Here is a 26,766-nt window from a genome sequence, read left to right as displayed (position 1 = left end):
AAAGTTTATCCTCTTCATTGGGATGGTAAACTCTGTTACAATAAGATCAGTAAAATCAGAAGACGTAGGAATAGAATTAGGCCATTTGGCCCATTTTCCTGCGTTCTCCCTGTAACCTTCGATCCCCTTATCAATCAAGAACCTATCTCCTATCTTAAATGCGCTCAATGACATGGCCACCACAACCCTCTACAATGAGTTCCATGGATTAACCACTTTTGGCTGAAGAAAGTCCTCCTTATTTCAGTTCTAAAGAATTGGGCCTTCACTTTGAGGCTATGCCTTCGGATCCTAGTCTTTCCTATTAGTGAAAACATCTTCACTATGACCACTCTATCCAGGCCTTTTAGTCTTTTGTACGTTTTAATTAGATCATCCCCCACTCCCCCATCTTTCTAAACTCCAACTAAAAGCCCACAGTCCTCAAATAAATGCATTTATTACACTGCGCATCATTCAATAATTATACATTTTTATTTTTTGGTGTGAACAGAAAACTCAAACCATGAGTGACCATTGATCTGAAAATTTAAATGATAAAAATAGATTATTTTTGGAAATATAAATAGAGATTTGTGTGTCTTTTACAAAAAAACTGACATTGATAGTTGCTGAAAATGTTTAATGAGTTCATGTCTTCTCATTGATTAAATTTCAAATGTCTACTTACTAAGCTGATCATTTTGGAGTTAAGGTTCACGTAAGTATTAGAATACAATTACAGTGCAATTTTCTGATAAACAGAGATTTCCAGGTAAAATTCAGAGTGTGGTTTTACTGTTTGAATTATTAGGAAAAAGTGAGGACTGCAGATGATGGAGACCAGAGTTGAAAAATGTGGTACTGGATAAACACAGCAGGCCAGGCAGCATCCGAGGAGCAGGAGAATCGACGTTTCGGGCATAAGCCCTTCTTCGTCCTGTCACCCTTAGTCCAAGAAATCCCCACCTACGTTCGGGACACCACCCATGCCCTCCACCTCTTCCATGATTTTCGCTTCCCCGGCCCACAACGCCTTATCTTCACGATGGACATCCAGTCCCTATACACTTTCATCCCCCATCACGAAGGCCTCCAAGCCCTCTGCTTCTTCCTCTCCCGCCGACCCAACCAGTACCCTTCCACTGACACCCTCCTTCGACTGACTGAACTGGTCCTCACTCTTAACAACTTCTCCTACCAATCCTCCCACTTCCTCCAAACCAAAGGAGTAGCCATGGGCACCCACATGGGCCCCAGCTATGCCTGCCTGTTTGTCGGATATGTGGAACAGTCCATCTTCCGCAGCTACACTGGCACCACCCCCCACCTTTTCCTCCTGTTTGAATTATTGACTATATAAAAGATTTAGTTGACCAATGATGTTTTGTATAGAATGAATTTTTGCATCAGCAATAACAATTGGACTCGCTATTCCTGTGGAGTAAATCAGATTGAAACTTTCACAGAATACACAGCTAAACTTGCAAAACTTGAATATACTATCCATGTTACCCTGCCTTTCCAGACTGTGCTGTTGTAGAATCTCTTTAATAGACTTGGTATTGAAATTGATATGCCAGTGTGAAGCTGTGGTTCTTGCTCATAAGTTACTTTTTCTACCCAATTTATTGAGTAAGGGCTGGTGCATTCAGGCCTAAGTGAATTCATCAAGGTGTATGAAGTTCTTTCTTTTTTTTAGAAAAGAACAAGCCTCTCCACCCATTAAAAACATATTTTTTTCAAGGATGGATGTTTCATTTTTTCAAAATGTAATTGATGATATATTTAAAGTAAAAGTAATATTTTCTGTCCGTTTTTTTTCTTTTTCTCTTAATCTCAAATTCCGTTCCAAATATTTTAGCTAGTTTTTATGTAAAATTTCAATTCAATGTATCATTCCTAGTTTATACATCTTTGCTCCAGCTCTGCAGTCTGTAGTTTAATCTGAACATCGTGTACGTTTGGGTATGAGTTGGGGGAGAAGACTGGCAGAATTGACAGCGTAATAACAGTATGGTTGAAACTTGTTTGCTTTACATTTCATTTGACTATATTAGGCTGAGAGCACGCGTCCCCTTCAGAAGCAGCAGGTTACAAATTTTCAGAAGTTAATCACTCAATTGCAATGCTATTTCAGCATCCTTTTTTTAGCTGAATGTTGGGGCAAAAGGTTTTCTAGGAGTCCTGAGGCTTGCCAGTGAAAGCAAGGCAAGTACATAGCAACAAGTGAGCACCTGAGGAAATTTCCAATGTAGATGCCAATGAAATAATCCAGTACTCTCACCTATTCAAATACTGATGAAAAAGTGTTTCTTTTGAATATTTTTGCTGAGATGTTACACCCCCCTCTACATTTTGAATGTTTATCATGAGCACCACGATGACCAGCAAAACCATCTGCAGCTTGCTGCCTACAGACCCTGCAGCTGCACCTCCAGGACAGGGAGCAATAGAAAGAGGTTTGGCATGTGGGAGACAGGAGATTGGGTCTACTATAAATGCTTCAGGGTGTCCTGTTAGTTGGTGGAATGTATCGGCTTTGTTAACAGTGTCTGGCACGTTTCACCACAAACTTCAACATAACAGAATCTTCCCAGGTTTGCTGCCCAAAAACGCATAAAAGAGTTGATCAAAAGCCTGTTTGCTTCACTAGTGATGATTATGCCAACTTTGTCAGCAATGCCACTATTTGTGGAGCGGTAACAGGGTTAATGGGTAGAACCCTACTGGGGTTTCGATGATGTGTGCCATGGTGAATTGTGGGGCACAATTGGGTGAGACATCTGGTGAGACCAGGCTTGATGTTGGGAGAATCTCTTTCCTGCTTTTCACAAGCAGCATGATGAGATTCTTTCTATCAGCGGCGAGTGGCACAGTGGTTATTAAACACCTTGTTAACAGCCCACACCATTTTGTTAACATTCAGTCCCGACAAACTCAACATCAGGAAAACTTGACGAGTTGACTGCTTGTTCCAAACAATCTTCATTTTGCGCAGTGGGCACTGACCTCTCCGATCATGCTACAGTTCCATGGGCACATTTGAAACCCATGCTACAGACCTTGATATCAACATATGCCAGCACCTAAGAGCCCTGATGTCCACTCCATTTACAGGACTGCACTTTAATGCTAGACCTCAGGCTGCACCAGCAACTATCATTGTAAACTGCAGCATGGACACTGTGTACTTGGGGACACGCACCCAGCTCATGGATGGGACCAGGCTGTATTTCCAGGCTCTTTGCTTGCTCTGATAGTGCTCACTCAGACTGAACCTACTTGGATGTTCACCACGTCCCTGCCTTGCAATGCCTTGCTTTGCCGCCTTGTATCTGCCCCTCAACCTGAGATACCAAGCACACATTAGTGCGTTTTTGAAGTGCCATTTAGCGCAGGCAAAAAGGCAGGTAGCTTCTCTGTTATCAATATTCTCCAGTCAAGGGGGTTAGCCTTTGCTTAGGGGACCTTAGCACAGTAAATTGAGGACAGGCTCTGATACCAGTTCAAACCCTGCATGGTACAGTCAGAGGCAAGATCCTATCCTCACAGCGGGTGAGGAGTATAATGATGGCATTCCTGAAGAAGGGCCTGTGCCCGAAACGTCGAATCTCCTGTTCCCTGGATGCTGCCTGACCTGCTGTGCTGTTCCAGCAATAAAGTTTCAACTTTGATCTCCAGCATCTGCAGACCTCACTTTCTCCTCCGAGGAGTATAATGATGGCAAGCATTAGGTAGGTACTACACAAAATGAAAATAGATGGCCCAGCCATTACTGTTGGTGTAAAAGATAAAGTTGCCATAGTTTTACTAGACTATAGGACTGCTCAGTCATTCGAGAGAGAGAGAGAGAGAGAAACGATTAGTGGTAGTTTAACCTGAGGGTCATCGCATCTTGGGTAAGAAGAGAGTTTGAGAAGGCGAGTTCTTTATGGTAACCTCAGCTGGTGCAGGAATTGAGCCCACATTGTTGACATCACTCTGCATAAACTGTTAGTGTAGGTGGGGAGATTTACTAAACAACTCTTTTCTTTTTATTTCTTCTGTGTAATCTCCAGAGATGTATGTGTACTCCACAATTTGGAAAACATTGGTGGTGAAGATGATAAATCCATGTATTCATCACATTTGAAGCCTTATCAAAAGTTAAGTGCAGCAGGGGAGATGGAATTAAAGTATCAGTTGTTCATAGGAGGAGTTTAGGGCCATCATGTTTGACTGTGAACTGAACTTCAGACCCCTTTTCATCTCAAACAAAAAAGTACCTACATCTGCTTCTTCAACAACCTCAGTCTCTAAGACACTTCCCCTAGTTTAGTGCTTCAAATTCTTTTATATGCATTTGCTTTCTTTTATAATCCAATGCTTGCCTGATTGTCCTCTATACTCCTTCAACATCAACACATCCAAAACCCTCCTCTCCGTATTGCAACCTTCAAATCTGCACTACCGTCCTATTTGTCCATGACTCCCCTTTTCATTACCAACACTGTCACCCAATTGGTGTGGTAACACCACTGTAACCCAAACAGACAATGATGTGAAAGATTGGATAATGTCACACGAATGAAAAAAATTAGAATCTCGATGTTGAGAATTTGTTTTCCGATTTTTCCCTTAATTGTTAAATGTTCACTTCAGAACCTTGCTCGGATAAAGTGAGTATTGCAGATGCTGAAGATTAGAGTTGAGAATGTGGTGCTGGAAAAGCACAGCAGGACAGGCAGCAAATGTAAATGCCCGAAATGTAAATTCTCCTGCTCCTCAGACGCTGCCTGACCCACTGTGCTTTTCCAGCACCACACTCTTGATTCAGCCTGACCCGCTGTGCTTTTCAAGCACTACACACTTGATTCACTCTTGACTCTGATCTCCAGCATCTGCAGTCCTCACTTCCTACTAGTTGATTTTAACCCAACTGTGAGGCCTCTTCTACCTTGAAGAAATTTGTCTCCTCTCTCTACAAGGAACTTAGCGAGTCTCTATCTCACTGCACCCCGCAGGTCATCTTTGCCCTGAAGCTTTTCAGCCATTCCTGATGAAGGGCCTTTGCGCGAAACGTCGATTCTCGGCTGCTGCCTGACCTGCTATGCTTTTCCAGCACCACACTCTCAATTGGGAACCTTGCTTTTGCATTCGCGTTTCATTCTTAGCTCAACTCACTTTAATGATATGTCACATGCAGTTCTGTTTCTTTCTTGAGAAATGGATGGCATAAATTCCTGACATATTTCTGGCAGCTGCAGCTCCCCGATTGCTCTTCCTGGCTGTCATCCGTCACTTTAACTCAGAATGGGAAAATTCCATCCATTAGTTTAAAATTCCTGTCTATATTTTTCATTCTATCAAAAGAGAGTCCTGGCTTTTCATCGCCTCTTCTAATTTCTCCTTTCAGGTTTAGCATCTGTTTTCCATCCACCTTCTGTGAAGGACCTTGAGATGTATTTTATACTGCATAGGTCAATGTCCTGCCCTCACCTATTATCTTTTTATCATCTAGCTTTTACTTTAATATTCATTTACAGAATATGCGCATCACGGATGACTGGCAAAGCCACCATTTATTGGCCTTTCCTTTGTGCCCTGGTAAAATCTTAAACATTTGTTGTACAATTCTAAATCAGATTGTCAATCCACTTTTAATATTTGAAGTATATTTGACAAGTGCTGGGATTTACTGCACCCTGTTCTTGGTAGAAGATGTCTGAATTAATAATTTCCATTGACTAAACTCTGCTGGATCTTGGCCAATTACAGTGGACTGTTTTTGTAGTTTTAGTCAAACCAATGTTTTAAGAATTTGTGTTAAGAATTTTTTTTATTGTCTGCTTTCTTTGGTGCGTGTACTAACTTGCTTGTATGTTTTGAAAATATGAGTTACAGCTGGGACTCTTGTCTGTACGAACCCTTAGAGACTCTTACATCTGTGTATGCAGCACTCGTCTCATTAAAATACAATACAATTATGCTTACTTTGTAATTTGATGTAGCACGATTTAAGCTGGTCTTATGTTTCCCCTGTCCTCAATATATTTTCTGTTATAATTCCAAGATGATCACAATAGAGCAGTGATTGCTGTTTCAGAATCTGCTGTGGTTTGGTAAGAAAGTGTGCTGGGTTATATTTAAAATGTAAAATCAGTGAGCTGTTGTTAGTATTACACCTGATTATTCCATGTTAGAGGAACGTGTGACCATGTTACAGTACTTCCAACTCCTTTTGACTTTGGTAGTGGAGTAGGGTAAGTATTTCAGTTTGTATTGCTGGCAGGAATACTGACTTTATCAGTGCACACTTTGGAAAGTTACAGATGTGTGTCCACAGTTACCTGATAGTGACCGCTGACCTGAGTCAACTATTACAGTGTTTTGAATCTTTCACTTGAACTCAGGTCAGAATTTTGGAGTAAATGTAATGGTGAAGCTATCAGTGCTCATCAGTATTACAGCATAAATCAAACAGCAATGTGCAACTGCAAATGTCCAGATAAATATGAATTTATGTGCTCATTGGTTATGAAGCTGTGTTGAAAGGACAAGAATTTGTTGTAATATATCAGAACTAAGCACTGAACATACCAGAAGTTAGGTCTTGACCATTTCAGTGTAAGCTAATTTTAGATGGTGTTTAGCAGAATTTATTACTCTCAATCCATTCCTCTGGCACTGAAAGTTAAATTTGAAAGTATGGAATCTCATTTCTTTAGCTTTCAATTATTGTTAGAAGTTTGAGATAATAAAAAAAAGTAAAATTTTTTTAGCCTTTTATTAATCTCCTCTTCCTTTCCTTTTGTTTCAACTTCAGTGTTTTGATTTGGTGCAACTTGTACTTCATGATGTACTTCATGATTCATAATAATGATTCTTTCAGACTGTTTGGTTGGAGAGATATAGAATTGCTTGGCTTGTCTATACAGGTTGAAGGTACTTTGCAGAATGCACTGTACTAAAACTGTTTCCAAAGACAGCAACTTTTTGTGTTTTAATGGCGGTATAAAGAGCAGATCGTGTTGCTGGTTCATTGCTGACCACATAAACTCAATTTGCTATCTACAATTGCTGAGATTTTCATGAGCATTTTGAAAATATATCAATAGTATCACACAATTAGTGTGGGCAGATCATCTGTGATAAAATCATTGGCTTTTGAATTTTTCTTCTTGTGTTATTCAGAAATAACACAATGCTTAATTGGATCTTTGTGAAGTTTCTTTTTAGAAAGTGTTATCCTTTTTAATATCTGTATTTCTTATAATCCATCAGAATATCACAGTGAAGAAGGTATGAAATGATGTTTTAAAATGCACAAAATTCTGCTGGTGGCCCTTCAGTGGTGTGTTAATTGGATGCACGTGGCAAAACAGCACTGAACCACATCACATCTTAGAAGAGTGATGCAGACTGTAAGGCTTTTGCTTATATCTCAATCATACCCACTACTATGGGCTAAGCCCCCCCCCCCCGGCAACGTATGTTATGGAAATGGCTTAGACCCTAATATTCGTACATTTTTTAAAAGGCAAGTTCAAGGCACTGTGTTCCACATATGATTTGATTGATCCACTGCTAAGCTTTAAACAAAACTTTATTCTTGCAACACAGTTAAAGTACAACAAAAAGAAGAATTGGCATAACTTTATTCTATTGAAATACTTAACAAAATAATGCATTATTTAACTACGAACCATCAATTATTCCAATGTAGGCAGCATCCCCTAAAAACCCACCCCTTTAGCAAAAATGCAATTCAGCAAAATAGTTTCACAGTTATTACTATCATGTGTGGCCTCTCTCCAGTCCAGAAAAAAAGAATCAATCTGACCCTTTTGATTTTTAAGAGGAAGCCTAGTTGTTGGTGAAGACTTGCCTCTAGCAGCAGAGAACTCAATCTTTCAGCATCAGCAGCCAGCAAAGAAGAAGGGCCTGTGCCCGAAACGTCGAATCTCCTGTTCCCTGGATGCTGCCTGACCTGCTGTGCTGTTCCAGCAATAAAGTTTCAACTTTGATCTCCAGCATCTGCAGACCTCACTTTCTCCTAGCCAGCAAATGCCTACTCAGCTAAGTGAAGACAAAAACTAAAGCCATTCCTGGGTCTGTGAGAGCTCTGACCCTGAATGCTCATGATTCTTTTATCTTAATAAAAAAACATGTCCAGGGAGAACTCAAAGCTGTTTACCACTACCTGTCTGAAGGCGATGTTTTGGTACCACTGTGACAACACCCCCTCTGCAAGAGAACCAGGACAGTACACATCTCTTAAATGCACAGTATTGTTATACCACCACTTAGAAATTTTTTTAAAGTATTTATATGTGAATCATATAGTTGATCCTGCATTGACACTGCTCATGTTCATTTACGGCTGAATCCACACAGACATAAGATATTTTCAAATGAATAAACTTGACAATATTTGATTTTTGGATTCCTTCCAAGATATTGAGGGATTGATGTCACCCATTAATACAAATCACATCTCTAGCAAAGATTTACATACTTCCTTTTGTCATCTTTCACAGAAACCAAAATGACAACGAAATAACTGTTTAACTAGTTCATAAACACTGTTGTAGGCATTTTCTGAAATGCACAGTTGCGCATTTTTAGAACATTCTGATACATAATTTTCACTCACGGAATTGTTACACACGCATTTATTTCACCTTTGTCTATCTAGTCGATGATGTGGGAGAAACATTAACAAAATTATTGTTGAAGCATGATTGATTTTATAAGAAACATTTTATAAGATTGTGTTACAGAAAGGCTCATTGAATATTCCTGAAACTTTGTGTGATCTGCTAAACAATCTGAATGCAGACTGTGCAGCGGCCTTTAATGTGAACTGATAATCGTTACAAGTAACTAGGAGAATGTTACAGTTGAACAAGTTGAAACCTTACCAAGGATTATGAGTAGCTTCTTGAATGAAGTGTTTATTCTGTTTTAAATACATAGACTTACAACTTTTGACTGTTTGCTCGTGCATGACCTTAATGAAAAATGTCTTGATCACAATATACGCAGTAATTGTTTTTGACTGTAATGGAGAGGGAGTGATGACAGGATTCCTGCTAACTAGGTAACTTCTGTCACATGTTTTATTAAAGAGATTTGCAAAAATAGTACAACATGTGGCATGTTCTAGGATCTTAGAGTTATGCAGCCTCGAAACAGAACCTTTGGTCCAACTCGTCCATGCCGATCAGACATCCTAAACTTGATCTAGTCCCATTTACCATATCCCTCTAAACCCTTCCTATTCACGTACCCATCCAGATGTCTTTTAAGTATTGTAATTGTACCCACCTCCACCACTTCCTGTGGCAGTACATGCCATGCATGCAACACTGTCTGTGGAAAACGTTACCCCTCGGGTTCCTCTTAGATCTTTCCCCTCTCACCTATGCCCTCTATGTATTAGATTCTCCTACACGATGATAAAGATGTTGGCTATTCATCCTATCTATGCCACAGTATTTTGCTTTCCTTAATACCGCATCATTTGTGGTATATTCAAGGCTATGATAGACTGCTGATCCCTCAAGGAATTAAGGGATAATGCAAAGATGGTGGTAAAATGAAGTCTAGACAGAAGACTACTCATGCCTCCACTTGTATTTACGGGACTGATTCCTGGGATGGCAGGAGTGACATATGAAGAGAGACTGGATCGGTTAGGACTGTATTCACTGGAATTTAGAAGAATGAAGTAGGATCTTGTAGAAACCTATAAAATTCTAATAGGACTAGACAGGACAAACACAGGAAGAATGCACTGTTTTTAAGTAATGTGCACAGTTTCTTCAGATTGAAGCCTAAATTTCCACAATGACAGGGAGCCTCTTTATTGCTGTGAAAAACTTGCCAGAGGCTGCTGTAGGCATGGCTGCGTGTGGCCAGTATCCATGGAGATGCCCTGAAATGTTGGTAACCCATGCCCAACACTGAGGGCCTTTGAAGCATGAGATGAGATGAAATCACCAGGCACCTGCACAAACTTTCTTGTCAAGAAATTTCCATATCTAGCTTCTTTGGTGTGCTTGGCAAGATAGAAGGTTGAATATTAATTTGACAAGTTGTGCCATTAATAAGGTATTTAATGAGCTATAATCCCTTGTGATTGTCAATATTATCACGATGTAAGGAGAAATTCACTTTGCTACTCGACAAATTTATAATAGATGCAGCAAGTTGCTCCGATGTTGGGATTGGCCTCACCAGTCATCTTGTATGATTTTGAGACAAATTTTACCAAAGCCCATGCCATTCTGCTCAAGGTCTCCTAATGACTGATGTTAAGCTAACTGGCCGATAGTTGCCAGTTTGTTGTTGTCTTCCATTTTTGAATAAGGGTGTTATGTTAGCAGTTTTCTAATCTTTTAGGTCTTTTCCAGAAGTTAAGGATTCTCAGAAGATTACTATCAGTGCATCAACCATCTCTGAGGCTATTTCCTTTAATATCTGAGGATGCAACTCTCAGCTGTACAGGAAATATCAGCCTTTACCCCATTAGTTTCCCAAGAACTTTTTCTCTAGAAACAGTTTTCTATTTATTTCCTCCCACCTTTTTAAGAACATAAACACATAAGAACGAGAAGCAGGAGAAGGCAATTCAGCCCCTCATTCCTGTTCTGCCATTCAATACATTCATGGCTGATCTCATGTCGATCTCATCTTCACTTTCCTGCCAGCTCCCCATAACCCTTCTACCTGTTAATAATTTAAAAATAAATCTGTCTACCTTCACCTTTCTTAATGTCCCAGCATCTACTGCACTTTGGGGTAATGATTTCCAAAGATTTGTGACTGTTTGAATGGTGTAATTTCACCTCATCTCTGTTCTACATCTGCTAAAGCTATGACATTTTATCACCTGATGTAGCATTTTTGGAATGCTATTAAAACCCCTTCCTGTGTAGACTAATGCAAAGTACTTAGTTAACTCCCAAGGGTGTTAAGAATGGACAATAATTGCTGGCCTAGCTAGCGACATCCTCATCCATGAATGAATAATTGAAAAAAATCATTAATGTAAAATGTGAACAGTTCTGGTACCAACACTGACCCCTGCGGAACTCCCCTAGTCACTAACTACCATCCTGGAAAAGACGCCTTTATCCCCACTCTCTGCCTTCTGTCAGTCAGCCAATCCCTATCCAAGCCAGTTCCTTACCCCGAACACCATGGGTTCTTGTCTTATTTTGCAATCTCCCGTGCAGCACCTTGTCAAAGACTTTCTGGAAATCCAAATAGATCACGTCCACTGCTTTCCTTTGTCTAACTTTCTTGTTACATCCTCAAAGAATTCGAACAGATTTGTCAGGCATGATCTCCCCTTGAAAAACCTATTTTGCCATGTACCTCTAAGTACCCCAAAATTTTATTCTTAATAATATGTTCCAAAATCTTTATGATGACTGAGGTGAGGCTAACAGTCCTATAATTTCTGCCTCCCTCCTTCATTAAACAGGGCCAATACATTAGCCATTATCCAGTCTTCTGGGATCCTCCCTGACTCCAGTGATTCCTGAAAGATCACCACCATAGCCTCCACTGCAGAAAGCCACAGCGCAGAGGGATTTGGGAATCCTTGTACATAAGTCATCTAAATGTCCAAGTTCAATGGCAATAGGGAATGGAAAAACAATGTTAATGTTTATTTTAAAGGGAATGGTAGATATAAATAAGCAAATAAGGTAAATTGCTAAAACTATACAGGATACTAATACTGCAGATGGAATACTCTAAGCAGTTTTACTCCACTTTTCTAAGGATATCTATACTGGCATTGAGGCAGTCCAGAGAAGGTTCATTGAGTTGATCCAGTTTTTTGAGACATTTTCTTATAAGGATGGGTTGAGCAATTTGAGCCTTTACTGATTTGAGTCTATAATTATAAGAGGAGACCAACCAAAACATAGAAGATTCTTCAGAGGTTTGACAGGGTAGATGTGGAAGGGTTGTTTCCCTTTTATGTGAGAGTCGAGGACAAGGGGACGTAGTCTCTGAGTAAGGAGCTACCCATTTAAGAAGGAATTTCTTTTCTCTGCTGGTTAATCTGTGGAACTCTTTATCTCAGAGGGCTGTTGAGGTTGGGTCATTAAGTATAGTCAAGGCTCAGACAAACCGATCTCTAGGGTAAGGGAATCAAGGGTTATGGGGAAAGGGCAAGAAAGTGAAATTGAGGATTATAGGATTGATCTTATTGGATGGTGGAGCAGACTTGATTGATTGAATGGTTTATTTCTGCCCGTATGTCTTATGTGGGCTTGTGGTCTTCAGTATAGAATTAAGTAAGTGCTGCACTGTTGGAGGTGCTGTCATACTGATGAAGCATTAAACCACTGAGTCATTGCCTTTTCTAATAGTATTGCATTGAAGATGAGTGAGGGAGATCCTGAATGAACAGGATTGTGGAGTTGAGAGTGCCTTTCAGGTTCTTTCAAGGATTCTAAACCTGCCTTCAATATTTGGAGAGCAGAAATGGCTCTTTGTAAAATCTGCCAGATGGGGAGTGATACCTGCCTGAAAAAAAAGACCTTCTACAAAGACTTTGCAAAACCAGTAAACTAAGAGATCCACTTAAACAAAGGATTCCCATCTTTATTTTACTACTTAGAGCTAAAGTCTGTCCAAGCGAGTGGGTTTTGAAAATGGACCATACTTTTCATTTATAAATGGTTTCCGACTGGGTGTCCTCATTCATTAAACACAAATAATTGACAATGCAGATACAGCAATTAATTAAGAGGGTGAATAGAATGTTGACCTTTATTTCGGGATGAGATGGGGCATACAAGTAGGAAAGTCTTGCTGCAACAGTAGGGTATCGGTGAGACTTTACTGAGATCATTGTGTAGAGATTTGGTCTCTTTGTTTAAGAAGGGTTTTACTTGCATTGGAAACAATTCAGAGGAACTTAACTAGATTGATTTGTTGGATGAAGGATTTCTTTTATAAGGAAAAGTTGAGCTCATGCACTAATACTCAGTGAAGTTTAGGAAAATGAGAGGCAATCTTATCGAAACATCTGTGATTCTGATGAAAGTGATTGACTTGGATCATTGGCTCCTTTTCACTTTCTGGGTGCTGCTGAACGGCTGAATCTTTCCAGTTTTTGTTTTGTTCTTGTTTCAGGTTTCCAGCATCTGCAGTATTTTGCTTTTGTATAATTCTGAGTGCTGCTGATAGGATAGATGCTGAGGGGTACCCATAGCCAAGGACATAATTTATGAAAAAAAATGGGTCTTCCAACTGGATTGAGAGGAGAAATGCTTTTCTTCAGGAGGTCATTAATCTTTGGAATTCTTTTCCACAGAGTGTAATCTGGGTCATTGAATATATTAAAGACCAATTAGACTGATTTTCCATCAACAAGGGAGTCCAGGGTTATGGATAAAAGGCAGGAAAGTGAAGTTGAGGCTACAGCCAGCTCAGCATGATTTCAGTAAATGGTGGAACAGGCTCAAGGGGTCAACACCTGTTCCTGTTTCTTGGTCCTTACTTCCTGAAGAAACAATTGCTCAGAGTAATTATTTGTAGCTATTAATTTTGTTCTTTGCTTGGTTACAATAATATTTGTGCAGATGTGGTCAACTATTTAATTTTATATATCAGTCTGTATATTTGGAAATGTTTCCATTGTGTGACAGTTATCCATACTGGCAGCAGCATTCTTAGAAAACCTTTTGCCGGGTCTTCAATTTGCTAAGCTTTATGAAAAACAGATGGCAGAACTTCCCTGGAGGATTATAAGAAGTGAAACACAATATCTAGCAATTGCCGTTTGCGGATAGAGACCCAGTACGCAGTGTAATATGAATAGTTTATTCGGGTTCAGTGTTCTCAGCCAATCAAAACAGTTGTAAACCTTGATACAAACATGATAGGTAGTTTCTACTGGAATCAATTTGAAATGTTAACTCCAAGTACTTGCTTCAAGATCTTGGTTTGAGGAATTTCCATGGTTACCTTTTGAAGATATGAGACTTTTTTTTAGTTGTTAAGTGTAATTAAATTGAATAGGGTTCATCATGAGGTAAGTAATATAGTGGACAAAAGGAACAGTTTGATGAGCTTATCCTTTTCTTGCTCTCTTCTTTGGATAAAATTTGTGCATGTTGAAACTCTCTGCCTGAATAGCAAGGCCAAGATAACCAGAGATTTAATTTAGGTCTTATTTCCATCAAGTTGACAAGCAGTTGCCAGCTAAATACCATTGAAGATTGGACTGTTGCATATCAGTAGCTTTGTGAGGAGAAGTGACGCAGTCACCAGAAAATGATCCGACGGGTTGGGGGGAGAAAAAGGAAGCAGTGTCCAGTTTGAAATTATCAGTAGTCAATGAGAGGGCATGGGTGGTAGTGGTGATTGGGGACATAATACAAAAACCAGTCTTGCGGTGGCCATCTCACACTGATATTGGCCCTTTGTTCACATGTGCATTTTGGCTTTTACAATTGGACACTTTCAAATGCAAAATTAAGACCACTGCTGTTGATGCAAGGTGCCCATTGTTTTTGCCAACATCAAATTCACCAGACGAAAAGATTTTGTGAGGTATCTCAGATTCTGCACACATTCAATACTTATTTGTTTCTTTTGATTTCACTCTCCCATTTTGACTTGTTTCAAAGAGCTTTAAACAGGTAGAACATAGAACATTACAGCACTGTACAAGCCCTTCAGCCCTTGATGTTGTGCTGACCTTTTATCCAACTCTAAGATCAAACTAATTGACATACCCTTCAATTTACTATCATCCATATGCCTAACCAAGAGTCGCTTAAATGTCTAATGTATCTGACCCTACTATCATTACTGGCATTGCATTCCACGCACCACCATTCTGTGTAAAGAACCTCCCTCTGACCTCTCCCATAAACCTTCCTCAAATTACTTTTAAAATTATGCCCCCTTGTGATAGCTATTTCTGTCCTGGGAAAAGGTCTCTGACTATTCGCTCTATCTATGCCTCTCATCATCTTGTACACCTCTATCAAGTCGCATTCTCACCCTTCTTCACTTCAATGACAAAAGTCCTAGCTCCCTCAATCTTTCTTTCTTCATAAGACATGCCCTCCAGTCCAGGCAGCATCCTGGTAAATTTCTTCTGCACCCTCTCTAAAGCTTTCACATTCCTCTTATAATGAGACGACCAGAACTGAACACAATATCCCAAGTGTGGTATAACCAGGGCTCTATAGAGCTGCAGCATAACCTCACGGCTCTTAAACTCAATCCCCCAGCTAATGATAGCCAACACACCATATGCTTTCTTAACAACCCTATCAACTTGGGTGGCAACCTTGAATGATCTATGGACATGGACCCTAAGATCCCTCTGTACATTCACACTGCCAAGAATCCTGCCTTTAAACCTGTAATCTGCATTCAAATTGACCTTCCAAAATGAACCAGTTCACACTTTTCCAGATTGAATTCTATCTGCCACTTACCAGCCCAGTTCTGCATCCTGTCCGTGTCCCATTGCAACCTACAACAGCCCTCTACACTATCCACCACTCCATCAACCTTTGCGTAATCAGCAAACTTGCTAACCCACCCTTCCACTTCTTCATTCAAGTCATTTATAAAAATCACAAAGAGCAGAAGTCCTAGAACCGATCCCTGGCGCACCGTTGTCACCAGGCTGAATACTATCCATCTACCACCACCCTCTGTCTTCTATGGGCCAGCCAATTCCGTTTCTAGACAGCCAGATTTCTCTGTATCCCATGCCTCCTTACTTTCTGAATGAGCCTACTTTGGGGAACCTTAACAAACCTTTGCTAAAATCCACGTACGCAACATCCATTGCTCTACCTTCAGCAATGTGTTTTGTCACATCCTCAAATAATTCAATAAGGCTTGTGAGGCATGACTTGCCCCTCACAAAGCCATGCTGACTATCTCTAATCAAACTATGGTTTTCCAAGTAATCATAACCTGTCTCTCAGAATCCTCTCCAATAATTTGCCCACTATAGATGTAAGACTGACTGACTGTCTGGTCTATAATTCCCAGGATTCAAGGGAATAACATTTGCCACTCTCCAATTATCTGGCACTACTCCAGTGGATAGTGAGGGATGGAAAGATCATTACCAAAGATGCAGCAGTCTCTTCCCTCATTTCATAGAACCCCTACAGTGTATAAACAGGCCATGTGGCCCAACCAGTCACACCGACCCTCTGAAGAGTATCTCACCCAGACTCATTCCCCTGCCCCTCTTACTCTACATTTACCCCAATTCACCTAACCTGCACACTTTGGACTGAGGACCAAGAGGAAACCTATGCAGACACAGGGAGAATGAGCAAACTCCACAGAGACAGTTGCCCGAGGCTAGAATCAAACCCGGGATCCTGGTGCTGTGAGGCAGCAGTGCTAACCACTGAGCCAGTGTATAAGCTTGGGTATATTCCTTCTGGCCCAGAGGACGTATCTATCCTCATGTTTTTTTCAAATTTTTCAGCACACTTTCCTTCTTAACATCAACCTATTCGAGTGTATCAACCTGTTTCACGCTGTCCTCACAAACGACAAGGTCCCTCTCAATAGTGAATACTAAAGCAAATTATTCATTAAGGACATTCTCTGTTTCCTCCGACTCCAGGCACGGGCTCCCTGCACTATCCCTGATTGGCCCTACCCATCCTTTTGTTCCTCATATAAGTGTACAATGCCGTTGGCACAAAGTTTTATTTATTTGTGCCAAGCAGCCTCAGCAAGTTGTTCAGTTCAATAGTAGAATTTTTTCAGAGATCCAGACCTGAAACTGGCATGGAACTCCAAGTGGAACCCACTTGCTCCCTGGACAAGGTGAATATGTTTCCCTTCTCTCTGCTTATTAGCCACTGGGCAGTCACAACCTGGGGCCAAGAACATTCCAGTGTGAGAGTATTCTACCTGGCACAGTTTGATAAGGAATGAAAAGCAGGAGGAACAAGCTGACATCTGGTCTACAATCCCTATTATTAACTATTTAACTACACCTCTAGTCCTTTTGATAGGGTTCTTGCAGAATTTGTAAGCTAGAGTGTGCATATATGTGCGAGAATATTTATGCTTTTGCTCAACATGCAAATCTTTAGTTGCATGCCACAAGTGACCTTAAAAGCCCCATAAGCCATTTGCTGTGCACATGTGATTACTTGCTCGAAGTTGTTCCTAATACCATATTAATGTCAAGAATAATGCATGCAGGTTACACAAACTAGGTGAGCCTTAAATTGAAGTGCCAACCTGATGCAGCTCAGACAAAACATAAAATGAATGTTCGACAGCAAAGGCAGCATGACAAAGACAGAGCTACGTATTCCCACCACAATGGACAAAATCATTGTTCTACTGCCCTCCCACATCCACCTGAGAATGGTAATGAACATTAAACAACTAATGGAAGAATATTGCATGAAAGTTCACAATCTTCAATATAGCAGAACCTAGCCCAGTGAACACCATATAGTATCAAGAAATGACTGAAGGCACTGGATACATCAAAAGCTGTGGATGCAGACTCCAACTCAGGTATAATGCTGAAGACTTGTGCTCTAAGATTAACCATACCTTCAGTCAAGTTTCTCCAAATAGCTGCAATTCTGGCATGTACGTCCTTATGACCTGTCCCACCTGTCAATCTTGCTTCCCACCTATCCACTCCACGCTCCTCTCTGACCTATCACTATTACACTCACTTCCATCTATTGCACTCTCATCTCCCTTCTCCCCAGCTCCAACCCCCTCCCATTTGTCTCTCCACCCCCGAGGCTCCTAGCCTCATTCCTAATGAAGGGCTCCAGCCTGAAATGTCGATTCTCCTGCTCCTCGGATGCTGCCTGACCTGCTGTGCTTTTTCAGCACCACATTCTATAAGCTGCTTTCAGCACAACCAACTCATTTTCAGTTACTTATAGCCCCCATTTAACAGCTTCTCTTCCTCCTTGGTTTACTACTTTCTACCATCTTGCCAAACTGTCTTTCTCTGTCTTTCTCTCTGAATTCCGCCTCCACCCATCCATATACTAGTCTGAAAACACCTCATCTCATCTGATTTCAGTAACTGAGCAGACTCAGGCCCAGTTAGTACTTAGATGGGAGACTGCCTGGGAATACCAGGTGCAATACACTTTATAATAGACCCTCTTGTGGTGCAGTGGTAGTGTCCCTACCCTGGACCAAGAGGCCCAGGTTCAAATCCCACCTGCTCCAGATGTATATAATAACTTCTCTGAACAAGTTGATTGGAAAACTAGGTTAATTTTTTTCCAACCCCACTCTTTGATACCTGTGTATGCACTATCTTTTCTTAGCTACTATAAGTTCTGAAGAAGGATCATCAGATCTTAGACACTAACTTTGCTTTCTTTGCACAGATCATGCTAGGCTCTTTGAGTTTCTCCAGCAATTTCTGATTTTTGTTTCTGGTCTGACTAGTTTAGTAAGACGTCCTTATTTTTATTCTCCATATCCTGACTTGCCATTTTTTCTCTGTTGCTGAATCAAAATTCTGGAACTGCCAAGCTTCAGATCATAGACAGTCATGTTTGAAAACAGTAGCCAACTGCCACTTTATACTAGAGATGGCATTATTTTCCTTTCATAATTATTGTAGAAGATGCTGTTAGACCTCTCCTGGAGTATTGCATACAGTTTGGGCCCTACGTTATAACAAAGGTGTGAATGCACGCACTGGAGAGAGTGCAGAAGTGATTTAAAAGCATGGTTCTAGGAATGAGAAATTTGTTATGAGGACAGATTAAAGCAATTGTTTACCAGGGAGAAGTATAAAAGTACACCATCTACTTTGTAGGATTCAAATACTGAATATGGAGTGAATTCATTGTGCAGTATTCCCTTAAAGTAATTTTACAATGTTGTCTTGCATAGAACATAGAACGTTACAGTGCAGTACAGGCCCTTCGGCACTTGATGTTGCTCCAACCTGTGAAATTAATCTGATGCCCATCTAACCTACACTGTTCCAGTATTATCCATCTGTATGTCCAATGCCCATTTAAATGCCCTTAACATTGGCGAGTTTATTTCTGTTGCAGGCAGGCTGTTTCATGCCCCAACTACTTTGAGTAAAGAATTTCCCCGAGTATCTGTCCTAAATCTATCACCCCTCAATTTAAAGCTATGTCCCCTCATGCTAACCATCACCATCTGAGGAAAAAGGCTCTCGCTGTCCATCCTATCTAACCTCTGACTATCTTATACGTCTCGATTAAGTCACCTCTCAACTTTCTTCTCTCCAATGAAAACAGCCTCAGTTCCCTCAGCCTTTCCGAATAAGACCTTCCTTCCATACCAGGCAACATCCTAGTGAATATGCTCTGAACCCTTTCCAAAGCTTCCACATCCTTCCTATAATGCGGTGACCAGAACTGCACACAATACTCCAGGTGCAGCCGCACCAGTGTCTTGTACAGCTGAAGCATGAACTCGTGGCTCCGAAACTCAACCCCCTACCAATAAATGTCAACACACCATATGCCTTCTTAACAACCCAATCAACCTGGGTGGCAACTTTCAGGGATTTATGCACCTGGACACAGAGATCTCTCTGTTCATCTATACTGCCAAGAATTTTACCGAGTACTCTCATTCCTGTTACTTCTTCCAAAGTGAACTACCTCACACTTTTCCGCATTAAACTCCATCTGCCACTTCTGCCCAGCTCTGCATCTTATCTATGTCCTTCTGTAACCCCTAACATCCTTCAGCACTATCCACAACTCTGCCTACCTTAGTGTCATCTGCAAATTTACTAACCCATCCTTCTATGCCCACCTCCAGACCATTTATAAAAGTGACAAACAGCAGTGGCCCCAAAACAGACCTTTGTGACACACCACTGGTAACTGAGCTCCAGGATAAACAATTCCCATCAACCATAACCCTCTGTGTCTTCTTTCAGCTAGCCAATTTCTGATCCAAACTGCTAAATCATCTTCAATCCCGAAACTCCGTATTTTGTGCAATAGCCTACTGTGTGGAACCTTATCAAACGCCTTACTGAAGTCCATACACACCACATCAATCTGTTTTGTCACCTTCTCAAAGAAAACTGTGTTGACACAATTCACAAAACCGTGTTGACTATCCCTAATCAAATTATTCCTTTCCAGATGATTATAAATCCTATCTCTTATAAACTTTTCCAATATCTTACCCACAACCAAAGTAAGGCTCACTGGCCTATAATTACCAGGGTTGTCCCGACTCCCGTTCTTAAATAAGAGAACAGCACTTGCAATCCTTTAGTCTTCTTCTGGCACTACTCCTGTTGACAGTGATGACATAAAGATCGAAGTCGAAGACTCTGCAATCTCCTCCCTGGCTTCCCAGAGAATTCGAGGTAAATCCCATCCTGCCCAGGGGTCTTATCTATTTTCAGATCTTTAAAAATTCCTAAAACCTCCTCTTTGTCAACCTCAATCCCATGTAATCCAGTGGCCTATATCTCCGTGTTCTCACTAACATTGCCCTTTTCCAATATGAATACTGACAAAAAGTATTCGTTAAGTGCTAACCGTTTGTCATCAGATTCCACATAAAACTTCCCACTACTATCTTTGATTGGCCCTAATCTTACTGTAGTCATTTTTTTATTCTTGATGTATCTCTAGAAGGCCTTGGGGTTTTTCTTGATCCTATACTCCAACAACTCATGTCCCCTCCTGGCTCTTCTTAGCCCTCTCTTTAGATCTTTTCTGGCTAATTTATATAACTCTCAAGCCCCCTAACTGCGCCTTCGCGCCTCATCCTGACATAAGTTGCCTTCTTCCTCTTGACAAGATCTTCAACTGCTTTACTAAATCATGGCTCCCTCTCTCGACAACTACCTCCCTGCCTGATAGGTATATATTTATCAAGGACCCGCTGTAGCTGTTCCTTGAATAAGCTCCACATTTCAAGTGTGCCCATCCCCTGCAGTTTCCTTCCCCATCCTATGCATCTTAAATCTTGCTTAATCGCATTATAATTGCTAGAACTTACAAGTTATGCTACACTGCTATGTCAACTTCGAGAAACACATGTATGATTTAACTTAATTAGTTCTTGTCCTTTCATCATAACTAACTAACCATAAATTTCAGTAATTTCTTTGAACTTGATGAGGGTTGCTGAGACTGGCTTGAACAAAACCAACTCTGTTGAGTCTAGGAGAACAAACATTGTATTCTTAGAATTGGACAGATTGGCCTTTTCGATCATACTATTGCTATGATACAAGCAAGTATTCATCACTCAATGGTTTTATCTAATGCCATTAAAGAACTAGTTCTCAAGAGTTTAAGTTAAAAAAACTGTTATTGTTTTGGCACAAAAAAACTAATGAGATTTATGTATGCCAGGGGAATGTAGGGCAACAAAAATTGTATTTGTGAGAATTTCACTTTTTGTCTTTTCTTATTACTGAATCTTCAAATAATGCCACATGCATCACAATGGGTGAGACCTTCAAAGTCTGGATGGTTGCTGCTGATGCTGTTAGTTCAAATGCAAGAGCACCATGGTGATAAGTTTTCATTCTGCTCCTGCAGCCTCAACCATTCAGTACGCGGCTACAGTTAGTAATACGTGTAACTCCACAGCTGAGATCTCCAGCTAAAACTCTTAATTGAATTCCCTTGGTACTTGATATAATGAATAATGTTCTGTAACATCAGACACCTTCAGCTCCATTACTGTGTTTGTTCAGCCCTTTAGTTTCAAATGCAGACAGAAAATTTCTTAGAAGTGTATGTGGTTACATCAAAATTATAAAATGTACTGCTTGGCACGATTATCAGTGCTTGTACTTATAAAAAAATCATCATTACTGGTTTCCTGTAGTAATGAGAATATTTTATATTCAGTATCTTTCCTTCAGAAGAAAACAAACTTTGCCTATATTTTGTGTGCCATGATAAGGGGTACTTCATAATTTGTAGATAAATTCACATCTGTTTGGTTCATATTACTTCATATTCTGATACATTGCAAGCAGAAGCTTTTCATCCAAGATGAAGTAACTTTACAAGTTCTTCAGTCCTTTACAAGAGACAGTGTGTAAATTATCAAAGGAAAAACCAAGGATTTCTGTCTTTTATTATTTTCAAGAAATGTTAAGTAATTCTTGCAATACAGCAGGCCCTGATGAGGGTGTGTTTGAAATGGGGGAGGGGCAGGAATGTGACAGAAGGACCATATGCATAAAGACATAATGATACAACTGAGTAATCCTCTCTAATATTCATATGTGACACCCTCATTATCGTTTTTCTTACTGTGACTCCATCTTCGCATAGGTATTAATTTGTCACTGAAAACCTTAGCTTGGGCTTTACAGGTGAGTAAAATTTTCCCTTATGTATGCAAGCAATATCTATTTACCAATGTCTTAATGGAAAATAACTGAGCTTCTCCAGCTTTTGGTAGTTTCCTACACTGTTTGGACTTCTACCAACATTCAACTGTTAAAGAATTCTAGTTGACTTATTATCTCTGTATAACTAGGAAAGAATTCTGAAATTCAGTGTTATTAAATTGCATTGATTTGTAGTTTTCAGAATTACATGTCTGTTGTCTGTCTACACTATTTATATAGAAGTGCAATCAAATAATGTTGTTTTTAAGTGAAAGACAGTGATGTGGCCAGTGGTTTTTGCTCCAATTAACAAAAAACTGTAAGTGTTTCAATTAAACTGACGAGTTCCACCGGTTTCATGAAGAGTTTTTTTTTGTCTTCGCTTTAATCTGTTTATCGCAGCACAATAAAAAAAACTCCATATTATTTGCATTCTACTTTGAATTTGAGTGCAATAAGATCTTTTTCCACTAATTCCACTTATTAGCATAAATACTGCCTGTGTAATGTTTCTGCAACACACTCTGTCTGTAATTTATAGCCACTGAAATGTACTTTTATTTCTAGCCAGTATTTTATATTGAAAATGTGTTATTGCCATCTGGTGGCAAAACATAAAAGATTTTATGAGCTGTTTGCAGGTTTTGATCTTATTAAAGATGTAATGGAATATATCTATTTTGATGTGTAATTTTAAGGTTTTTGTTCAGTTTTGTCTTTCAGTTTTGATCTGCCAAACAATCGCAAACAGATCGACATTTATATGCGAACTTCATTCACCCTGCAGCATTGTCGTCAACACATCTATACACTCCTGACAGTAAGATATTTTTCATTTACTGTGTATGTGTGACCAGAACTAGTGCAAAAGTCATTTTTTTCCACAATTGTGCTTTTTAAGGTGTGGACTAGGTTATGGGAATGCTGAACTTTGTGCGCTGAAACAATTGCTAGAATGTCTGTGCTCTCAAAAATCACCATATCGAATTAATTTGAGAGCTCTACCCTTGTAGCAAATAACTTTGCTGGTACTTTTCAATATTTCTAGTGTGGGGTCAGTATGGATTAGTTAAACCAAAGGACCTGTTTCCATGCTGCATGCTATGACATGAAAATCACCTTTGAATCTTTTTTTTTTAATCACCTCCTTATTCAATTCTTTCCTGATGGAGTCACTTGTGTTGGGGTATGATTCCATTGATGCTAGTGACTCACTAATATTTGGGATAGGGAGTCTGGGCACTGACTGTCAGCTGGGTACTTAATCATGTGGAAGGGATCATAGGTGAGTCTGATCCTATGCTGACCATGTGCATTTCCAATAGGTATTGTTGGATACAAAGCTTGAATCATCGATTATTTTCCTCTCTTTAAACCGGGCTAATTTAACATTATCACCATTTGGTTGACCATCGATCAAATGTAGGACTTTCCTACTCTATAGCACTTGATTAACTTTTTTTTTATAGATATTTTTATTAGAGATTTAACATTTTTACAAGTTTACAAAAATAAACAAAATTCTCAAATACAAACATTGATATACAATTAAATCAAATATACAATAGCCAAAATTTAACAAAAGAAAAAATACCGAAAAAGGAAAAAAAAACAAAACTCAACTATCTACGAATCTAACCTACAACTAACCAGAGTGTATATTTAAGTCTCTTACATGCTCGGAATATGTTAACATCAAATGTAATAAAACCCGTATTCGTGCGGGATTCCTCTCCTAAGGGGCCCCAGACCAGCCAGGTTTGTAATCTCAATTAAATAAAAGCCCTGGTTAGGATAGCCGAAATATCTGTATTTATGTAATTCAAAAAGGGCTGCCATACTTTATAAAATAATTCGGTCTTTCGGTGCACCATGTTTGTAAGGAAGTCAAGGGGAATACATTCCATAATTAATCTGTGCCAATTTGAAAGTCCAGGGGGGCCCTCAGCCACCCAGTTCACCAAAATATTTTTCCTTGCACAGAAAGAGAGAATAGAAAATAGTCTCTTCCCATACATGTCCAGGGAGGGAAAGTTCGAAAAGCCCAAAAGGAGAGATACAGGGTCCACTTTAATTTCCGTTCCTAAAATTTCTGTCAGGGTACTTGCTACTTTAATCCAATATCTACGGATCTTATGAAAGGTCCATAGGCAATGTACAAGAGTGCCCACTTCTATTTTACATTTGGGACACGTTGGAGATGCTCCTGCCTTAAATTTTGCCAATCGAACTGGTGCTATATGGGCCCTATGAAGTATCTTCAGCTGGATAGCCTGGGTTCTGTTACAGATAGTAATTCTTCTAGCATTTTCCCAAATATCATTCCACGTTTCTATAGAGATTTCTAGTCCCAAATCCTGATCCCATGTTTTAAGCAGATTATCCATATCTCCCGATACTTCATCATGTAGTAAATGATGAATAGTACTGACGGAAGATACCCCCACTGGTCGTAGGACACTACATTCTCTATCTGATTTATAAAGACTATCTAATAACGTAGTCTTCTTCTGTATATAGTCTCGAATTTGGAAGTATCGAAAGAGGTCTCCATTAGGTAATCCGAATTTCTGATGCAGCTGTTCAAAAGACATCAGGACCCCATCTTTAAATAGGTCCCCTAGACATGAGATACCCCTGGATCTCCAGAGTTTAAAATTGGCATCTGTAAACCCCGGTTGGAATCCCCATGCTCCCACTATCGGCGCATAGGGGGATGTTTTATGTGAATTACCCTCATTTTGCCGCATTATATTCCAAGCCTTAATTGTATTTAGTATTATAGGGTTTTTGCAGTGATCTGTAATGATTTTCCTCTTGTCTGAAAATAAAAGGTTAATAAGTGGGTATTTTACTTGAGAGGCCTTGATGTCCAACCAGATTGATTGTGGATCAGACAAGACCCAATCAGCTATGTAACTTAATAGGGAACTTAACTGATATTTCCTAAAGTCTGGGAAGTCCAATCCTCCCCTTGTCTGTGGAAGCTGTAGCTTCTTCAGCTTAATGAGGGGCCGCCTATGATTCCAGATAAAGGAACCCAGCCAGCCAAATAATTTACGTAGAGCCAGCCTCGGCAGCATCACCGGAAGCATTCTCATAGGATATAGGAGACGGGGCAGGACATTCATTTTAATTAGTGCTATTCTACCCAACCAGGAAATTGGAAGGTCTCCCCATCGCTGGAGGTCCTGCCTTATCCTTTTCAGTAAATGCACAAAATTAGCCTTATACAACTGACCAAATACTGGGGTAATAAAAATGCCTAAATATAAGATGCCCTCCAGGGACCAACGAAAGGGAAAAAGGGATCCATTCACTAAGTGGGATATCATAGCAAGGCCACCCATTGGCATAGCCTCTGATTTTGAAAAATTAATTTTATAGCCTGAGAATGTGCTAAATGTATTAATAACTTGGATTAGGCGAGGTACGGACATCAGAGGATTACTGAGGAATAGAAGAACATCATCTGCATAAAGGGTAATTTTATGTTTACCTGTACCAATCCTCGGGGCCATCATATTAGGATCAGCTCGTATAGCTTCTGCTAGTGGTTCAATTATTAGCGTAAATAACAATGGTGAGAGAGGACATCCCTGACGGCAGCCCCTACCCACATTGAAGCTATCCGAACCTAATCCATTGGTAACCACAACTGCTTTGGGATCACTACACAATGTTGAGACCCATTTGGTAAACACCTGTCCAACGCCCAACCTTTCCAATGTGTAAAACAAATATGACCATTCAGCCCTATCAAATGCCTTTTCCGTGTCTAATGAAACTACTACTCCTGGTATCTTTCCCTGATGACAGGCTTGAATCATATTCAAAACCCTTCTAATATTATTGGATGATCTACAGCCCTTAATAAACCCCGTCTGATCCTCCTTTATAATATGTGGCAGTACCCTTTCTAGTCTCAATGCTAAAGGATTTTAAAATCTACATTTAGTAAGGATATTGGTCTGTATGATGTACAATCTTCTGGATCCTTTCCTTTTTTAAGGATAAGAGAGATATTAGTCTCTTTCAGCGAAGGCGGGAGACAGCCCTGACTATATGCATAGTTATACATATCCATGAGTGGACCAGCCAATATTTCTGTGAATTCTTTATAGAATTCAGCTTGAAAACCATCTGGGCCCGGTGCCTTACCGCTCTGAAGTTGCCTAATTGCATCAAGTATTTCTTGGACTGTTAGAGGAGCATTTAGGACCAATACCTGTTCCGGAGTTAGGCCGGGAAAGGTCAAATTTTTTAAAAATGACTGCATCCTCCTAGTCCTGTCTTCACAATCCTGCGATTTATATAACTCAGAATAAAATTCTCTAAAGATCGCATTAATCTTTTTATGATCATGAGTCAAAATACCCGTACTTTCCTTGATAGACGTAATAGTCTGAGGGGCCTTTTTA

At 39.9% G+C, this 26,766-nt stretch overlaps 1 protein-coding gene across 2 annotated transcripts in view; it reads left to right on the top strand.

Annotated features, from left to right (window-relative positions):
• LOC122560635 (tumor necrosis factor alpha-induced protein 8) overlaps positions 1-26,766 on the top strand; it is a 147,157-nt gene that overhangs the window by 67,340 nt on the left and 53,051 nt on the right. For both annotated transcript variants that reach the window (XM_087998339.1, XM_087998336.1), the window contains one exon: positions 23,056-23,165. In XM_087998339.1, the coding sequence (XP_087854465.1) occupies position 23,165 (1 nt within the window). In that variant the 5' untranslated portion in view covers positions 23,056-23,164. The remainder of the gene's footprint in view (positions 1-23,055; positions 23,166-26,766) is intronic.

The sequence above is a fragment of the Chiloscyllium plagiosum genome, unplaced genomic scaffold, assembly GCF_037043375.1.
Source record: "Chiloscyllium plagiosum isolate Xiang-an unplaced genomic scaffold, Cpla_swu_hap1 HiC_scaffold_2, whole genome shotgun sequence".
Taxonomy (NCBI): domain Eukaryota; kingdom Metazoa; phylum Chordata; class Chondrichthyes; order Orectolobiformes; family Hemiscylliidae; genus Chiloscyllium; species Chiloscyllium plagiosum.
Note: the sequence above shows the minus strand (reverse complement) of the source record. Positions and strands in the feature narration are given on the sequence as shown.